Source organism: Thamnophis sirtalis, unplaced genomic scaffold, assembly GCF_051295495.1.
Source record: "Thamnophis sirtalis isolate CommonGarterSnake01/CBP01778 unplaced genomic scaffold, rThaSir2_p1.2 scaffold_11, whole genome shotgun sequence".
NCBI classification, from domain to species: Eukaryota; Metazoa; Chordata; class Lepidosauria; order Squamata; family Natricidae; genus Thamnophis; species Thamnophis sirtalis.
Genome location: NW_028261391.1, coordinates 5957022 through 5974143, shown reverse-complemented (window position 1 = coordinate 5974143; position 17122 = coordinate 5957022). Strand labels below are relative to the sequence as shown.

The 17122-nt window shown below is 44.4% G+C and overlaps 1 protein-coding gene across 1 annotated transcript in view; it reads right to left on the bottom strand.

Annotated features, from left to right (window-relative positions):
- Positions 1–16973, bottom strand: part of EEF1AKMT4 (EEF1A lysine methyltransferase 4) — a 42558-nt gene extending 25585 nt beyond the window's left edge. Inside the window, exon 1 of the mRNA XM_087726125.1 lies at positions 16735–16973. Coding sequence (XP_087582251.1) covers positions 16735–16915 — 181 coding nt within the window. The 5' untranslated portion in view covers positions 16916–16973. The remainder of the gene's footprint in view (positions 1–16734) is intronic.
- Between the last annotated feature and the right edge of the window lie 149 nt (positions 16974–17122).

The following is a 17122-nucleotide window of genomic DNA, read 5'->3' as shown; positions in this document are numbered from 1 at the left end:
GTTGAGTTGGCCATGCCTACCCAGTCACATGACCACCAAGCCCCACCTACCCTGCTGGTCATTAGGGCAGAGAACCGGTTGTTAAATTATTTGAATCCCACCACTGATGCAACCCCCAAAACAATATGCAGAAGAACCGTGGTGTATACGGATGTGGTGCTGAATGCTCTTGCTTTTTGCTTTGTAACTTTCTGGTGCTCCTGAACGGCGAGAGCAGCTGGCTCTTTGGTGTGGCCACCAAAGGACACATCCAACCGGGGAATTCCTACTACCCTACTCCCCCCAAGCCAAGGAGAGATTTAAAAAAAGAGGCTTAATGCACTGTGCAAAGCAGGAACTGGCCAGGAGCCATCGGCCTATGAAAATAGCAGAAAGCTGCAGCTTTTAGCATAATCCCTGCTACAAATGCCATCATTTCTCCAAGACCAGAAACGGTCAGAACGCTTCTCTTCTGCTTTGCAAACCAGAGTTTACCTTCCATGCTCAGTCTACGTTTTACATACACACACACACACACACACACACACACACACACACCAGGATTCTGTTCTGACCAAAGCTTCCCAAAAGCATAAAACAAACTCCTTGTCCCGACAAAAACCCCTTTTATTAATTGACAGTGAATTCTGCTCATTCACACCCAACAAAGTCTTTTCAAGGGAGGATTTACAGTCACAGACCTTATGTGGCTTGGAGAGCTGCCAATATCTGCAAAACTTGGCAAGGAGTCTCGGAGAGTCATGAACCAATGAAGCAAACTAATTGTCTCCTGCAAACTCCACTCCCCTTTGGCTCCTTTATTTCCTCTGGGAGGGGCCATTCATTGTCCACTTGTGGCCTTACTCCCAAGTCGACTCGTTCTTACTGTTCCCTTCGCCTGGCAACTCTGCCCATGCGCACGCTGGGAACAGGCTCCAGCTGTTCATCTGCCCCACTGATCTCTGACTCCGAAGGCATCTGATAACTGTCAGACGGCCCTGGCCCCCTCTCTGCCTCCAACCCAGACCCCTCGTCATAGCCTTCCCCAGACTCCAGCACTGGCCCAGGTTCCTCCCTAACCTCCCCACTGTCCGAATCTGCTGCCAGCTCTGCCGGGTGCTGGTGGGACCACAGCAGATTCATTAGGAAATGTCTTGTCCACTCAGATCTGATTCTCAGTGGACACATCCAAAGACTTTCCTTGGTTCATGTTTGCTGTTTTTCCCATGTTTTGGTACATTAAAAAAATTAGGTACTCTCTGACTTACAACTACAATTGTGCCTAACATTTCTGTTGCTAAGCGAGACAGTTGTTAAGTGAGTTTTGCCCCGTTTTATGACCTCTCTTGTCCCAGTTGTTAAGTGAACCACAGCAGTTGTTAAGTTAGTAACACAGTTAATTTAACCTAGAACTAAGAACTAGAAGAACCTAAAACTAAGAACTAGAAGAACCTAGAACTAAGAACTAGAAGAACCTAGAACTAAGAACTGGAAGAACCTAGAACTAAGAACTAGAAGAGCCTAGAACTAAGAACTAGAAGAACATAGAACTAAGAACTAGAAGAACATAGAACTAAGAACTAGAAGAACCTAGAACTAAGAAGAAACCTCCTAACAGTGAGGACAATTAACCAGTGGAACAGAAGTTGCCTTCAGAAGTTGTGGATGCTCCATCACTGGAGGCTTTTAAGAAGAGACTGGACAGCCATTTCTCTGAAATTGTATAGGGTCTCCTGCTTGAGCAGGGGGTTGGACTAGAAGACCTCCAAGGCCACTCCCAATTCCGTTGTCCTATGTTCTATGATCTGAATCTGGCTTCCCCATTGATGCTGCTGGTTAGAAGGGGATCGCAGTGACCTCAGGACACTGCAATCGTCATAAACATGAGTCAGTTGCCAAGGCTCTGAATTTGGAACATGTGACCCTTGGGATGTTGCAACGGTCCTAAGCGTGGGACTTTTTCAGTCTCGCTGTAAGTTTGAACGGTCACTAAACAAATGGTTATAAGTCCAGGGCTCCAGTCTAGTAATTCTCAATCATTGCCGAGGTGGCGCAGTGGTTAGGGTGCAGTACTGCAGGCCACTTCAGCTGACTGTTATCTGCAGTTCAGTGGTTCTAATCTCACCGGCTCAAAGGTTGACTCAGCCTTCCATCCTTCCGAGGTGGGTGAAATGAGGACCCAGACTGTGGGGGCGATATGCTGACTCTATAAACCGCTTAGAGAGGGCTGAAAGCCCTATGAAGCGGTATATAAGTCTAACTGCTATTGCTATTGCTATTGCAAACTGGAAGATATATGGATTTTACTTCCCAGAATTCTGGAGGTTGAGGTCCGCCGATCTTGTAGTTTATTTTTACTTATTTTATTCTTTATTAATTTATATCCCACCTCTTATTATTGTTTACACATAACTCAAGGCGGCCAGCGCATCCAACCCGCCATTCTCCTCCTATTTTTCCCACAACGACGACCCCCCCCCTGTAAGGTGGGATGGACTGAAAGTGACTGGTCCCGTCAACCAGCTGGCTTTCATGACTAAGGCGGGACTCGAATTGATGGCCTTTTGATTTCTAGCCCAGGGCCTTAACCCACTAGACTGGGGGTGGCAACCAGGACTTGTGGACTTCAACTCCCAGAACTCCCCAGCCAGGAATTCTGGGAATTGAAGTCCGCAGGTTGTAAAGGGGCCAGAGTTGCCCATCTAAGCAATAGCCCAATGTTACCAAACCTTTTCTGCACCAGAATGCGTGTGCGGGAACTTGCACGCGTGCATGCTGGCCATCTGGTCTTTGCACATGTGAGAGTGCTGGAAACCAAAAGAGTAGTTACCCGGTGCGCATGCGCGTGCCAGCCAGCTGCTTTTCTGTCTTCTAGCACGCAAATGCACGCTGGACAGTTGGTCTTCGCGCATGCGCACAGGAAACAGGAAGAGCAGCTTCCTGGTGCGCATGCGTGCACCAGACACTTGGTCTTCCGGTTTCCGGTGCTCTTGCGTGTGCGAAAACCAGCTGAGCAGCGTGCATGCGTGTGCCGGAACCCGGAAGAGCAGCTGGCAAGGTGCCCAGAGAGTGGGTTCTGCATGCCACTTCTAGCACGCGTGCCACAGGTTCGCCATCATGGGAATAGCCCAAACTGGCTCTTATCTATACTTGCTAAAGTTTAAAAAAATTGGTTTAATCAACCACCGTATTTTTTTTAAAAAAATTCTGCCATCTGAGAGCAAACCGGAGCTGATCTTGCTTCACTTCCAAAAGCAGCCCAGGTTGAAGATGGAAAGGCTGCCAGCATATGTGAGTGTATGTGGAGGCAGGGATAAAAATATCTTAATTATAATGCCATCAGCAAGGGGGGGAAAAAATCTCTGAGCCATCACTGACAACTTCTGTGTGGTGTGTGTGTGTGTGTGTGTGTCTGTGTGTGTCTGTGTGTCTGTGTGTGCATACGTGTATATATATATTGTGTCACAAGCCCTGGTATGCCCAAATATTTATCAGCAAAATTGCAACACACACACACACACACACACAAACATAAAACTAACGCTTGAGGATAGGATGGCTTTTAAGCTACCCATTTGATGCAAGAGCAAAAGAAACATAAAACTGTCCTTGGGCAAGCAATATTGTCTGATACAGCCCCCACCAAATAGGACCATTTCCAAAGCTTGTCCCTGGATCGGGCCCCCAAAAAGTGGGCATTCAACTGATATTCAAATGGGAGCATGTTATGTATATAGGTCTGTGAGGGCAAGCAGCTGGCACACAGAGCCCTCTTTACGGGCATAGGAGACCGGGCACATGCATGAGGTGGGGGGAGAACCCACCCTCACGACCCATTTTTTTCTCCCAGAAGGCTGCGGGAAGGCCTATGAGGCCCAAAATGGGGCAGGCAAGTGCGTTCATTGCGGGCGCTTTTGGCACACGACAACAAAAAGGTTAGCCATCCCTGATATAGGTAGTCCTCGACTTACGACCACAAGTGAGGCCAAAATCTTTGTTGCTAAGCTAGTTGTTCAGTTTTACGACTTTTCTTGCCACAGTTGTTAAGTGAATCACTGCAGTTGTTAAGTTAGTAACATGGTTGTTAAATGAATCTGGATTCCCCACTGTCTTTGCTTGTCAGGAGGTGGCAAAAGGAGATCCCATGACCCTGGGACGCTGCAACCATCATACATATGAATAGCAATAGCACTTAGACTTATATACTGCTTTACAGTGCTTTGCAGCCCTCTCTAAGCGGTTTACAGAGTCAGCCTCTTGACCGCAACAATCTGGGTCCTCATTTTGCCCACCTCAAAAGGATGGAAGGCTGAGTCAACCTTGAGCCTGGTGACATTTGAACTCTAGACTGTGCGCAGAATTTGCTAGGAAGGAGGGAGAGAGGGAGGAAGAAGGAAGGAAGAAAGCCACAAAGAAGGAAGCAAGGCAGGCAGGCAGGCAGGAAGGAAGGAAGGAGGAAGGAAGGAAGAAGAGAAGGCAGGGAGGGAGGGAGGGAGGAAGGGAGGTTTAGGTTTATTGGTTTTGTATGCCGCCCACTCCCGAAGGACTCCGGGCGGCTTACAATAAACAGGGGAGGGAATAAATAAGACAATACAAACAAATTTTAAAATCCACAACAGTCGCAATTAAAATGGGGCTGGGTGCTTTAACAGGGAGGGAGGGAGGGAGGGAGGGAGGGAGGGAGGGAGGAAGGAAGGAATGGAAGGAGGCAGGGAGGAAGGAAGAGTACTAGCATTTATATATCGCTTTCCAGTGGTTTCCAGCTCTCTCTAAGCAGTTTACAGAGTCAGCCTCTTGACCCCAACAATCTGGGTCCTCATTTCACCGACCTCGGAAGGACGGAAGGACGAGCCAACCTTGAGCCTGGTGAGATTCGAACTGCCAAACTGCAGGTGATCAGCAGAAACAGCCTGCAGTACTGCACTCTAACCACTGCGCCACTGTGGCTCATCAGTTGCCAAGCATCTGAATTTTGATCACACGACCACGCAAGATGCTGAAACCGTCGTGTGAAAAATGGGCACAAGTCACTTTTTTCAGTGCCCTTGTAACGTAGCTGACACTAAACGAACTGTTGTAAGTCGAGGACCACCTGCAATGCCTGGGCAAGGTCCTTCTCGTTCCTTGCTCCGAGCAGGCGAATTTTCAAAATCTCAAACTTCCACCGTGATGCGTAATTGGGAGACCCGAGGCCTCCTCACCTCTCTCAGCTTCACCTGGGGAGCCTTCCTGCCACTTTCTAACCAAGGATGCATCTCCCCTTAATCACAGATCAGACAGACGGGGCCGCCTAACAGGATCAGGGAATTAGTCCACATTAATCCCAGAGTGCTCGGAGGACGAAGCCTCTCTCTCTCCCTTGATCAGATTAAGGAAGGTCCGAGCTAAAAGCCTAGAGCAAAATAATCAGATTAAAAAGATAAACCACTCTAGGTCAAATCGTGGATCGTGGCGCTGTGCTCAGGCTGGGGGGAGTTCCCAAACCAGTGAAAGTCCTGTTTGATTCTGGTTTCTTGCTCGCTCTCTCTCTCTCTCTCTCTCTCTCTCTCTCTCTCTCTCTCTCTCTCTCTCTCTCTCTTTTAAAAAAGCTTAGAGATCCATTAGAAGCAAGAATCTCAGGAAACCAAACAACGGGATCAGAATCCTTCCTAGGAAGGAGGGAATGTAGGAGAGAAGGAAGGGGGGAAGGAAGGAGGAAAGGAAGGGGGAAAGGAAGGAGAGAAGGAGAAAAGAAAGGAGGGAAGGAAGGAAGGAGGGAAGGAGAGAAGGAGGGAAGGGGAAGGAGGGAGGGAAGGAAGGAGAGAAGGAGAGAAGAAAGGAGGGAAGGAAGGAGAGAAGAAAGGGAAGGAAGGAGGGAATGTAGGAGAGAAGGAAGGGGGGAAGGAAGGCGGAAAGGAAGGGGGAAAGGAAGGAGAGAAGGAGAGAAGGAAGGAGGGAAGGAAGGAGGGAAGGGGAAGGAGGGAGGGAAGGAAGGAGGGAAGGAAGGGGAGTAGGAGAGAAGAAACGAGGGAAGGAAAGAGGGAGGGAGGGAAGAAGAAGTAGGACCGTTGTAAGATAAGATGGATCTATGGGATGTTAAGAAAGCAATCTTCAAGTATATTGTCAACAGTAGGGAAAAATTGTTATAAATACATATTATTAATAACAGTTATGAGATCATATAATTGTGAATGTATATATGAAATTGATAAAATTTAAAAAAAAAAAAGGAATCCTTCCTAGGAAATCGGAGACACAACCGGGCTGCTCGGGAAGCCCAATCCGCATAACGAAGGACGGTGCCCACGGACAGATAAACTGGAGGAGAGGTTTCCTTTGTAGCAGAGGTCCACAAGCCCCGATCCGTGGACCCCGTGTCCGGGTTCCGACTAATTAAGACTCCGAGGCAGGCATTTCCTCAAAATTCCATTTTATTAGAGATGTCGCATTGGCCCGTCTGGGAAAACCCTGAATCTGAAAGCTTCCGGGATTTCCCCACCCGAAAGAAAGCGAAAGTCCCTTCCCCTGCACCCACATGTCCATCACATGGTCCAATCAGGCACCGTCCCCAACTGGAGATGCCTCCCAGTCACGCCACTCAAGGTGCAGGGCAGGATGACCTTGACTCCCAGAGAAAAGAATGCTGTTACGGCTAGATGTCCTTGCAATTCCATGCAACCTCCCTCCCCCCCCCCCAGTTTACCACTGCACTAAGTGTGGCAGCCCGAAGATCCAAAGAAAATGTTGGCCTCCAGGCCCGAGAGCCGGTCCCAGTCCGTCAGCCTGTTAGGAACTGGGCCGTGTAAGCGAGCGAAGCTTCATTTGGGCACGCGGGGATCAAGGTAACATGAGAAACTATCCCTCCCTCCCATCTACCCGCTCCATGGGGAAATTGTTTTCCGTAAAACTGGTCCCTGATTTAAACATCGGTTGGGGGCTACTGCTTTATAAACAGTCCTTGACTTATGACAGTCTGTCCATTACTATCGTAAGTCGCTGTTGTGGCCGGCCAGCAGCCAGCGGAGTTGGTGGCAGATTTGGACAGTGTGGAGGTTGGGGAGGAACATGGGCCAGTCTTGGAGTCTGGGGAAGGCTCTGATGAGGGCTCTGCATCGGAGGCAGAAAGGGGGCCGGGGCCGTCTGACAGTTATCAGCTGCCTTCAGAGTCGGACATCAGTGAGGCGGAAGAACAGCTGGAGCCTGATCCCGGTATGCGCATGCGCAGAGCTGCCAGGAGAAGGGAACAGCTAAGGAACAAGGACTGACTTGGGAGTAAAGGCACAAGTAGACGGTGAATGGCCCCTCCCAGAGGAAATAAAAGAGGAGTGAAAAGGGAGTGGAGTTTGCAGGAGACAATTAATTCAATTCAATAGGGTGAAGATCTGTTCCTGACTTCTTGCCAAGTATTGTCTGCTACAGAGTGGCGTTTGGAAGATATCGGCCTGGCAGCTCTCCAAGCCTGATAAAGGTCTGTAGTTGTGAAATCTCATGAAAGACTGTTGGCCGGGACTTGGCTGGAGAGGAATTCATTTTAAACTAAATAAAAAGGGGTTTTATCGGGACGAGGAGTCTGCTACATGATCTTGGGAAGCCTCGGTCAGAACAGTCGTGATGGTTTTGAAGTGGGTCACCCACACGACCAACCCAATTCCACAGCCTTTTTGCGATGGTCACTAAACAGCACCACAGTTATAAAGCGACTGCCGCCGTTGTTAAGCAAATGCGGGGGTCGTTAAGGGAAACCAATTGTTCACTATGGGGCGTTTTTTTTTGCTGAAAACCGGAGGCAAATTTTGGATTTCGGCAAACATCGTAAAAAGGTGCCCGCCGGATGCCACACACAGTTGGAACTGTGGGCTGGTTGAAGAATGATGAGATGATGTGACTTTGGGGTGAGCTGTTGGCACTTCGGAACTGGGCTGCAAGTCCTTCTGGGGAGGGCGGTTGTAACTTCAAATGTCTGCTAAGCAAGTGGTCGCAAATCGAGGACTACCTGTGCTTTAAATCAGAGGTCTCCAACCTTGGCCACTTTAAGACTTATGCACTTCAACTCCCAGAAGTTGAACTCTTAAAGTCATGATTGGGGGGAGGGGGCGATTTAAATATCAAGCTTGGAGTCAACACACATTAATTTTCAATCAATTATTTCAATTGTTTACTAGTTGATAACCTGGCATTGTCCGGGTATTTATTTATAGGGAGAAAATGTATGGACCAAACGTAATTTCTAATGTTGGATTTTCCCCCTTAACAGAGGGAGCCTCCTTGTGGACTACTGTGAAGCCGTTACCATGGCAACTCCACTGTGCAGTACAGTAGAAGCCATTTTAAGGCACAACAGGCTGTATCTTAACAGAACACACACCCTGAGAGGGTTTTAGGGGTGTCTTACCCCCACAGTATTTGTTTCCAGGGAGTAAGTCATCTGTGTACCAAGTTTACTTGAAATTGCTCGAGGAGTTCCAAACTTATGCCGGAACATACACACACACACACACACACAATTTCCAAGTATTAAATATTGCGTATTTATTTCAAGGAAGTGGAAGGGGGAAGAAGTCTGAATTTTCACAATACTACTTTTAAGGGAATACGATTTTACAGGAATCATGTCTGAAATTCTGGATTATGCCCAAGTATGGGAGGAAGGTCACACTTCCACTCTCTGTCATTAGGCTCATCACAAGAGTCCATCCAGACAGAAACCCAATATTTTTTACTGTTGCCTTTTTTGTTACATTTGTTATATTTATGCTGATAAATAAATAAAGGGAGACTAGTATAGATCTATTTCAAGCTATTTAGCTCTCATCAGCTAGCTCTCATCGATTCCCAAAAACTTGGGTATGGCTACTGCCCCCAAATATATATATGTTATATTTATGCTGATAAATAAATAAAAGTGACTTTAAGTGTATGTATGTATATATGTATATATATATATATATATATATATATATATATATATGTATGTATGTATGTATGTATGTATGTATGTATGTATGTATGTATGTATGTATGTATGTATGTATGTATATATATATATATATATATATATATAATATATATATATAATATATATAATATATATATATAATATATATAAAAGTTAACGGACACACCATTTGCTGGTAAATACTAAAATAGGTGTATTTTTATTAGTGAGACCCGGGCCAAGCTGACGCAAATATTTAAGGCTTGTGAATTAGCAATCTGCATATCATTCTTTATGGCAGATGTCAAAGCACCCTTGGTGAACAAATTATCCCCCTTCCACAATACACTTCGAAGAGCTGTGGGTGAAGAAATCGGAGCCAGATTTTAAAATAATCCTGACACGAGCTCAAATCACGTGCACAGTGAAGAACAAGCAAAGCAAAAACACCGCACCAGGAAGGTGTGTGTGTGTGTGTGTGTGTGTGTGTGTGTGTGGTTTGCGGTCCTTCCTGCTTTTTTAGCATTTCTCATTTTCTCAGTTGCAATAAACCCAGAGGTGAAATCCACATGTCAATTTTTCCATTTTGATTTTTCGATTCCTCCCCCAACAAAGAATAAAATAAATAAATAAATAAATAAATAAATTTTTGGGGTGGGGTTTTTCCCAAATTCTTAGTGATATGAAAGCTTGCTTTTTTTTTAACCCTTTGCTTTTATACCCAAACCAGAATATAGCCTTGGTGTGATATACCACAGTTTTAAGAAGTTTAAAAGCATTGGAAATGGAAAACAAGTAGCGAGTCCCCATGTTGTAGAAACTAAGGCAGAAATCCAAAGGCGGTTTCTCCTTTGTGTTCACTTATCAAAAGTAAGTTCAGGAGCCAGACAGACTAATTCTTCCATATTTATAAGAGTGTCCTTATCGTATCTATGATGAGAACAGATTAATTAAGATCAAATTTAGTCTAAACAAATGGAAGGACTGAGCAGAACGGATGCTACCATGAGCTTCTGGAAAGGCCGTTATAAATGGAAGAAATAAATCCCACATCCTGTCAAGAAAACTAGAGAAACCAGACCATCTTAAGAAGGGCGAACTTCCCGAATTTTCTAGCCAGCTGGGCAGAGAATTCTGGGAGTTGGAGTCCGTACTTTTTCAAGTTGCCAAGGTTCAAAACCGTTGACCTCATCACAGCTGAGGTTTTGAGAGAAAGGGACGGGTGCTTTCACAAAATGGCAGCTATGGTGGGTTTGGCCAATCACAAGACACCTGTACTTCAAAAGCTCAACATGGCTGCTCTCCAACTTTTCTAATTCATCAGGAAGCTCCTAATCCTAACTTGGCCACACTTCCAAGCCAAGTGTGAATCTAGGCCCAGTTTGCTGAAGGTTAAGGCACCAGGCTAAGAACTAGGAGACTGGGAGTTCTAGCCCCACCATAGGCATGAAAGCCGACTGGATGACTTTGAATCAATCACCAGGAGACAGTGAGTTCCAGTCCCACCTTAGGCATGAAAGCCGACTGGATGACTTTGAGTCAATCACCAGGAGACAGTGAGTTCCAGTCCCACCTTAGGCATGAAAGCCGACTGGATGACTTTGAATCAATCACCAGGAGACAGTGAGTTCCAGTCCCACCTTAGGCATGAAAGCCGACTGGATGACTTTGAGTCAATCACCAGGAGACAGTGAGTTCCAGTCCCACCTTAGGCATGAAAGGTGGCTGGGTGACTTTGGGACCAATCACCAGGAGACTGTGAGTTCTAGTCCCACTATAGGCATGAAAGCCAGCTGGTTGACTTTGGGGTAATCACCAGGAGATGGTGAATTCTAGTTGTGTCTTAGACATGATAACCAGCTGGGTGACTTTGGCCAAGTCCCTCTCTCTCAGCTAAAACCCACCTCACAGGGTTGTGGTTGTGGGGGAAAAGGGGAGGAGGAAGGAGTATTAGATATGTTCTCTCTGCCGTGAGTTATTTATAAAACTAATAAAGGCAGGTCTAAGTAAGTAAGTGCCAGTTCTTGGCCTTCATTATTTTCTAAGGATGGTTCTAAGATGCACATAGGACAGAGGCATTGTTAGAAATAGTTAACGCCTGAGGCTCTGACATGCTTTCCAGCCTATTTAGCCTTTTTATTAAAAAAAAGACTCACAGAATAAAATGAAATGGGGCAGAATCTGATTGCTGATGGGCACCAGGTTGGGGATCCAGAAGTTAGTGCATCTATTCTGGGAATGCCATACTGCCCCCAAGTGGTCACAAGGAGCAGGTGCATATTCCTCGTTTTACCAGAAACTTCGCCATCCCGAAGCTGTGTGAATTAAGAAAACAAGAGATTTAGCAAGCCGATCCATTTGCTTGTCCGTGGTTTATTGAATAAACCACAATTCAATAGGATTTGTATCTGGTCTTAGGTCATAAACCATTGCTGATGAATCACAAGGGATGGTTTTGCACCAAGCAAGCCACATTATGGTTCAGCACGGACGCTGCCTAAGGCTCAGATATCAGTGAAGTCAACAAGGACATTTCTTTCCTTCTTCATTTTAGTTTCTGAATTTTGCAGAATTTGGAACCGTTGCTAGACCATGAAACAACCAGATTCTATGCTGCTCGTTTAAGGAATCAGGCAACTGCCAAATTTATCCAAACCAATCAAGCTGTTTCGTACATTTCACCTGGAAATTGCAGAATTGTTACATAGAGTTGTTGTCATATAACTCCTTGTATAGGTGTGGCGGTCACCCATGGCCCAGTGCATAACAGGGCATGTGCAGCCACGCTGAACCACACAGGAAAAAACAAGTCCCAAAAGATAAAACATCCTGACCAGGATTTGACCATATATAGACAGAATTTCCCTGAGCAGTAGATTAGCAATTGTAGTTTGACAGGCTGTCTTAAATCACATGCTGATTGCTCCTCCTGCCTTTGTCCTATCTCAATAAAAGGGGCTCCTAGACTCCAATCTGGGTCGCCTCATCCCGAGAAAGCTCGTGTCCGTGTCTTTTCTCAACATTGGCCTCATGGGCGAACCATGGGTACTTCACATTTGGTGACCCCGACGTTGTTGCTTGTATCCTTACGGTTGATATTGATAGTGTTTCCTGATTGCTTATTTTGTACCCTATGACTATCCTTAAGTGTTGTACCTTATGATTCTTGATGAACGGATCTTGTCTTTTTATGCACACTGAGAGCATCTGCGCCAAAGACAAATTCCTTGTGTGTCCAATCACACTTGGCCAATAAAGAATTCTATTCTATTCCATTCTTAATTCTATTCTATTCTATTTTCTATTCTGTTCTGTTCTTCTGCTCTATTGTTCTCTTCTCCACTATTCTATTCTGTTCTATTCTATTTTCTATTCTGTTCGTTCTTCAGTTCTCTTCTCTTATTCTATTCTGTTCTGTTCTCTTATTCTATTCTATTTTCTATTCTGTTCTGTTCTTCAGTTCTCTTATTCTATTCTATTCCATTCTATTTTCTATTGTATTCTGTTCTATTCTATTTTCTATTTTGTTCTGTTCTTCAGTTCTCTTCTCTTATTCTATTCTGTTCTGTTCTCTTATTCTATTCTATTTTCTATTCTGTTCTTCAGTTCTCTTATTCTATTCTATTCCATTCTATTTTCTATTGTATTGTGTTCTATTCTATTTTCTATTTTGTTCTGTTCTTCTGTTCTGTTCTCTTATTCTATTCCATTCTATTCCATTCCATTCCATTCCATTCTTTTGAGAGGTAATCACTGATCATACTGTATGGGTAAAGATATGGGTAGTCCTTGACGTACGTCTATAATGGCACCTGCCAATTACAGTCATATGTTGTGACAGTTGTAAAATAGGTCATTCTGTGAGCTTCCCAATTTTACAACTGTATTTTACAATAATCACCAAATGAGCCCATTGTTCACTATGGGGCATGCTTTCAAAAAAACCAGAACTAAATACCAATTTTTGGCAAAAAAAACCCCATCATAAATCACAGGTGATCATGGGAAGCTGCAAATGGCCATCAATTTGACACGGCTGAGTGCCCGAAATGTGGTTATGTGACCTCATAAGACTGTCCCAGCTGTTGGAATTTCAGAAATGGAGTGTAAGGGGGTAGGAGAAATTTCAAACGATTGCTATACAAATGGTTGTAAGACAAGGAGTACCTGTAAAGGTATGCATCTTTTGTGGCTCAGTTCTTTCAAAAGGCACCTGGTCCGAACAATATTTCAATTCAATTAAAAAAATTAACTGCATTCAGTTTTGGTTACCACGATGTTAAAAAGATGTGGAGACTCTAGAAAGAGTGCAGAGAAGAGCAACAAAGAGGATTAGGGGACTGGAGGCTAAAACATATGAAGAACGGTTGCAGGAACTGGGTAGTTTAATGAAAAGGAGGACTAGGGGAGACATGATAGCAGTCTTCCAATAACTCAGGGGTTGCCACAAAGAAGAGGGAGTCAAGCTATTCTCCAAGGCACCTGAGGGTAGAACAAGAAGCAATGGGTGGAAACTAATCAAGGAGAGAAGCAACCTAGAATTAAGGAGAAATTTCCTGACCGTTAGAACAATTAATTAACTCCAGAAGGTGTGAATGCCCCAACACTGGAAGTTTTTAAGAAGATGTTGGATAACTATTTGTCTAAAATGGTAGAGGGTTTGTTGCCTATGCAGGGGGTTGGACTAGAAGACCTCCAAGATCCCTTCCAACTCTGCTATTGTATTCTAATTACAATTTCACTAGTCATTTGAGCCTCTGCTGGGCTTGACAATCACCTTTTGAGGTATTTGCATAGTTCCCCTCCGAGAAACAGCAACCAAATGGCAAAATTGATCAATCCCATCCCATCATTCTGTGACTGATTCACTCATGAAACTAAATCAGGGTTGAAAAACCAAACCAAAACTGATTATTGGTATTATTATTTGGGACAGGCTGCAGTAGCCTGGTTTGCATATTGGGCTAAAAGATCATGGATGAGTTTATACTCAGCCAAAACAAAGCCATAATTTTTTCCCTGACTTGCTGTGTTCTCTTAAATCATTAACAAAGTTCAAAACCAGGATTCAAATCCATAATTTTTAGGATGTTCTTCAAGAACCTCTTTCATCCCAGCGGAGTATTGAATATGATGGATCAATCTGAAGCCTCAGTTGCTCAACCCCTTGGAAAAAGTGCACAGAAGAGCAACTAAGAGGATTAAAGGCCTGGAGAATAAAACATGTGAAGAACAGCTGCAATGTCTGGGTTTGACCAGTCTTGAGAAAAGAAGGAATAAGGGGAACATGATAGTAGTATTCCAGTATTTGAGGGCCTACCACAAAGAAGAGGGTGGGTCAACTTATTTCCCAAAGCACCAGAAGGCAAGTCAAGAAACAATGGAGGGAAACTAATCAAGGAGAGAAGCAACCTGGAATTAAGGAGAAACTTCCTAACAATTAGGATTGAAGGTTTTTAAGAAGAGACTGAACAGCCACTTATCTGAAATGGTATAGGGTCTCCTGCTTGAGCAGGGGGCTGGACTAGAAGACCTCCAAGGCCCCTTCCAGTTCTATTCTGATTGATTGAACCCAAAGGGGCTACCGGTTAGGATGTGAGTGCCCCGGACTTCTGATTAAATTTAGTTGTCTGCTTACACCCTTTCATTTAGTGACTGCTGAAGTTATAATGGCATTTATGACCGGTCCTCACACTTACAACCATCACATCATCCCAATAGCCCCATGATCAAAATTGAGGCGTGTAGCCCCCGGTATGTATTTATAATGATTGCAGGGTCGTGTGTTCACTATTTGTGACCTTCCCAGCCATTTATGACCAGTCGATGGGGGAAAGCCAGATTCACTTAACAACTGCTGTGAATTGCTTAACAACCATGGCAAAAAAGATCATTAAACTGGGCCCAAGACTCTTAAAGGTTGCCTTGCCTAGTAACTGAAATTCTGGTTCCAAGGGTTGTCGTAAGTTGAGGACTCTCTGTAGTTTTCCAAGGCGGTATTATGACCAACAGCTTTGGGTGGCCAGCCCCTCAATTGGTCTATTCTACTGTTTCCCAAGGTGTAGTTCACGGTTCCTCAAATCAAAACTATTTTCAACGCTTTACTGAAAAATAATATTAAAATCCCACCAGACAATTGTGAGACCCACTGGTGGCAAGAAATGTATTGATTTTAATTTTTAATGGGGCAAATATCGATAAATATAATAAAGGCAATCAAGAGCTCCATAGTTTTTATAAGTGGGAAAGGGTTGAGAGAAAAATATTTAAGAAATCATAATCTACTTTATTGTTTTAACAATGCATCACAGAAATGTAGTATGGCCTTTATTGTCATTCGACATCGTGTATACAACGAAATTGGTTATTCACCTTTTCTGAAACGTCTTATCGCTCAACGTCATTAAATAGCCTCACAAAGAGCAGAAAAGGACAAGAAACAATGGACAGAAACTAATCAAGGAGAGAAGCAACGTGGAAAGAAGGAGAAATTTCCTAACAGTGAGGACAATCAATCAATGGAACGACTTGCCTCCAGAAGTTGTGGGTGACCCAACACTGGATGTTTTAAAGAAGAGATCGAACGGCCATTTGTCTGAAACGGTATAGGGCTCTCCTCACTGAGCAGGGGATTGGACTAGATGACCTCAAAGGTCCCTTCCAACTCTGTTATTCTTGGGTTGGAGCACTAATTGTCTAGATCAGTATTTCTTGAATTAGGCAATTTTAAGGTGTGGGGGGATTTCCCAGCCAATTTTAATATTCTGGAGGAAGAAGAAACACATAGGTTTCCGATCTAATCCCCAAGTCCTTAAATCAGTATTAGGGCCAACCTGCCTTCCATTGAGGACCTGCACACTGCATGAGTCACAAAGAGGGCCACGAAAATATTTACAGACCCCTCACATCCTGGACATAGTTTCAACTCCTACCGTCAAAACAACACTATGGAGCACTGCACACCAAGACAACTAGACACAAAGACAGTTTTTTTCCTGAACGCCATCCTTCTGCTAAACAAATAATTCCCTCAACACTGTCAAACTATTTACTAAGGCTGCATTGCTATTAGTCTTCTCATCGTTCCTATCACCCATCTCCTCCCACTTAGGACTGCAGGACTGTAACTTTGTTGCTTGTATCCTTACGATTTATATTGATTGTTTCCTGGTTGCTTATTTGTACGCTATGACTATCCTTAAGTGTTGTACCTTATGATTCTTGACAAATGCATCTTGTCTTTTTATGTACACTGAGAGCTTATGCACCAAAGACAAATTCCTTGTGTGTCCAATCACACTTGGCCAATAAAGAATTCTATTCTATTCTATCCCTATCAGTATTTTATTCTCTATTCCATTCCATTCCGTCCTATCCTATCCTATCCCATTCCATTTTATATTCTATTCCATCCCATCCTATTCCATTCCATATTCCATTGTATTCCATTTCATACCTATCCCATTCTATATTATATTATTTATATAATTATATTATATTATAATATTATATAATTATATTATATAATATTATATAATTATATTATATTATATAATTATATTATATTATATAATTATTATATTATATTATATTATATAATTATATTATATTATATAATTATATTATATTATATTATAATATTATTAATTATAAATATTATATATTCTATTCTATTTCTCAAGCCTGGTAACTTTAAGGTGAGTGGACTTCAACTCCCAGAATTCCCCAGCCAGCTTTTAAGGCTCTGGAGGAAACAGGAAGCGCGCATGTTGGCGAGCCACCTGCGTTGCCTTGAGCCACCAGAGCACAATCCCAAGGAGGGTGGAGAGGCGACCGCTTACCCAATACCAGGATCCGGTCCCCCGGCTTCAGTTCCGCCTCCAGCGGTTCGCGAAAAGACTCCAAGCCCCCGAACCACTCGGTGGGCTCGGCCCCCTCCTGCTCGTACCGCTCGTCCCAGAAGCCCCGCTGCCGGTACCCGGCGTTGGAAGCCGGGCGCTGCCTCCGCGGGGCCTCCTCCATGGGGGAAAGGCCGGCGGCCAGCCAATGGTCGAACTGCCCCGCCGCCTTTTGCTTGGCAGCCCTGAGACACCTGCGCTTCCACGTGGCCTGGCCAAAACCACGTGGAGCTTCCGGTTGTTGAGCGGGGAGGGTGGAGGAAAGCGGTCCCCCCCGGAAACCCGACCTCGGGAGGTTTGGGCCTCTGCAGCGACTGTCCGCTTTCTGGCT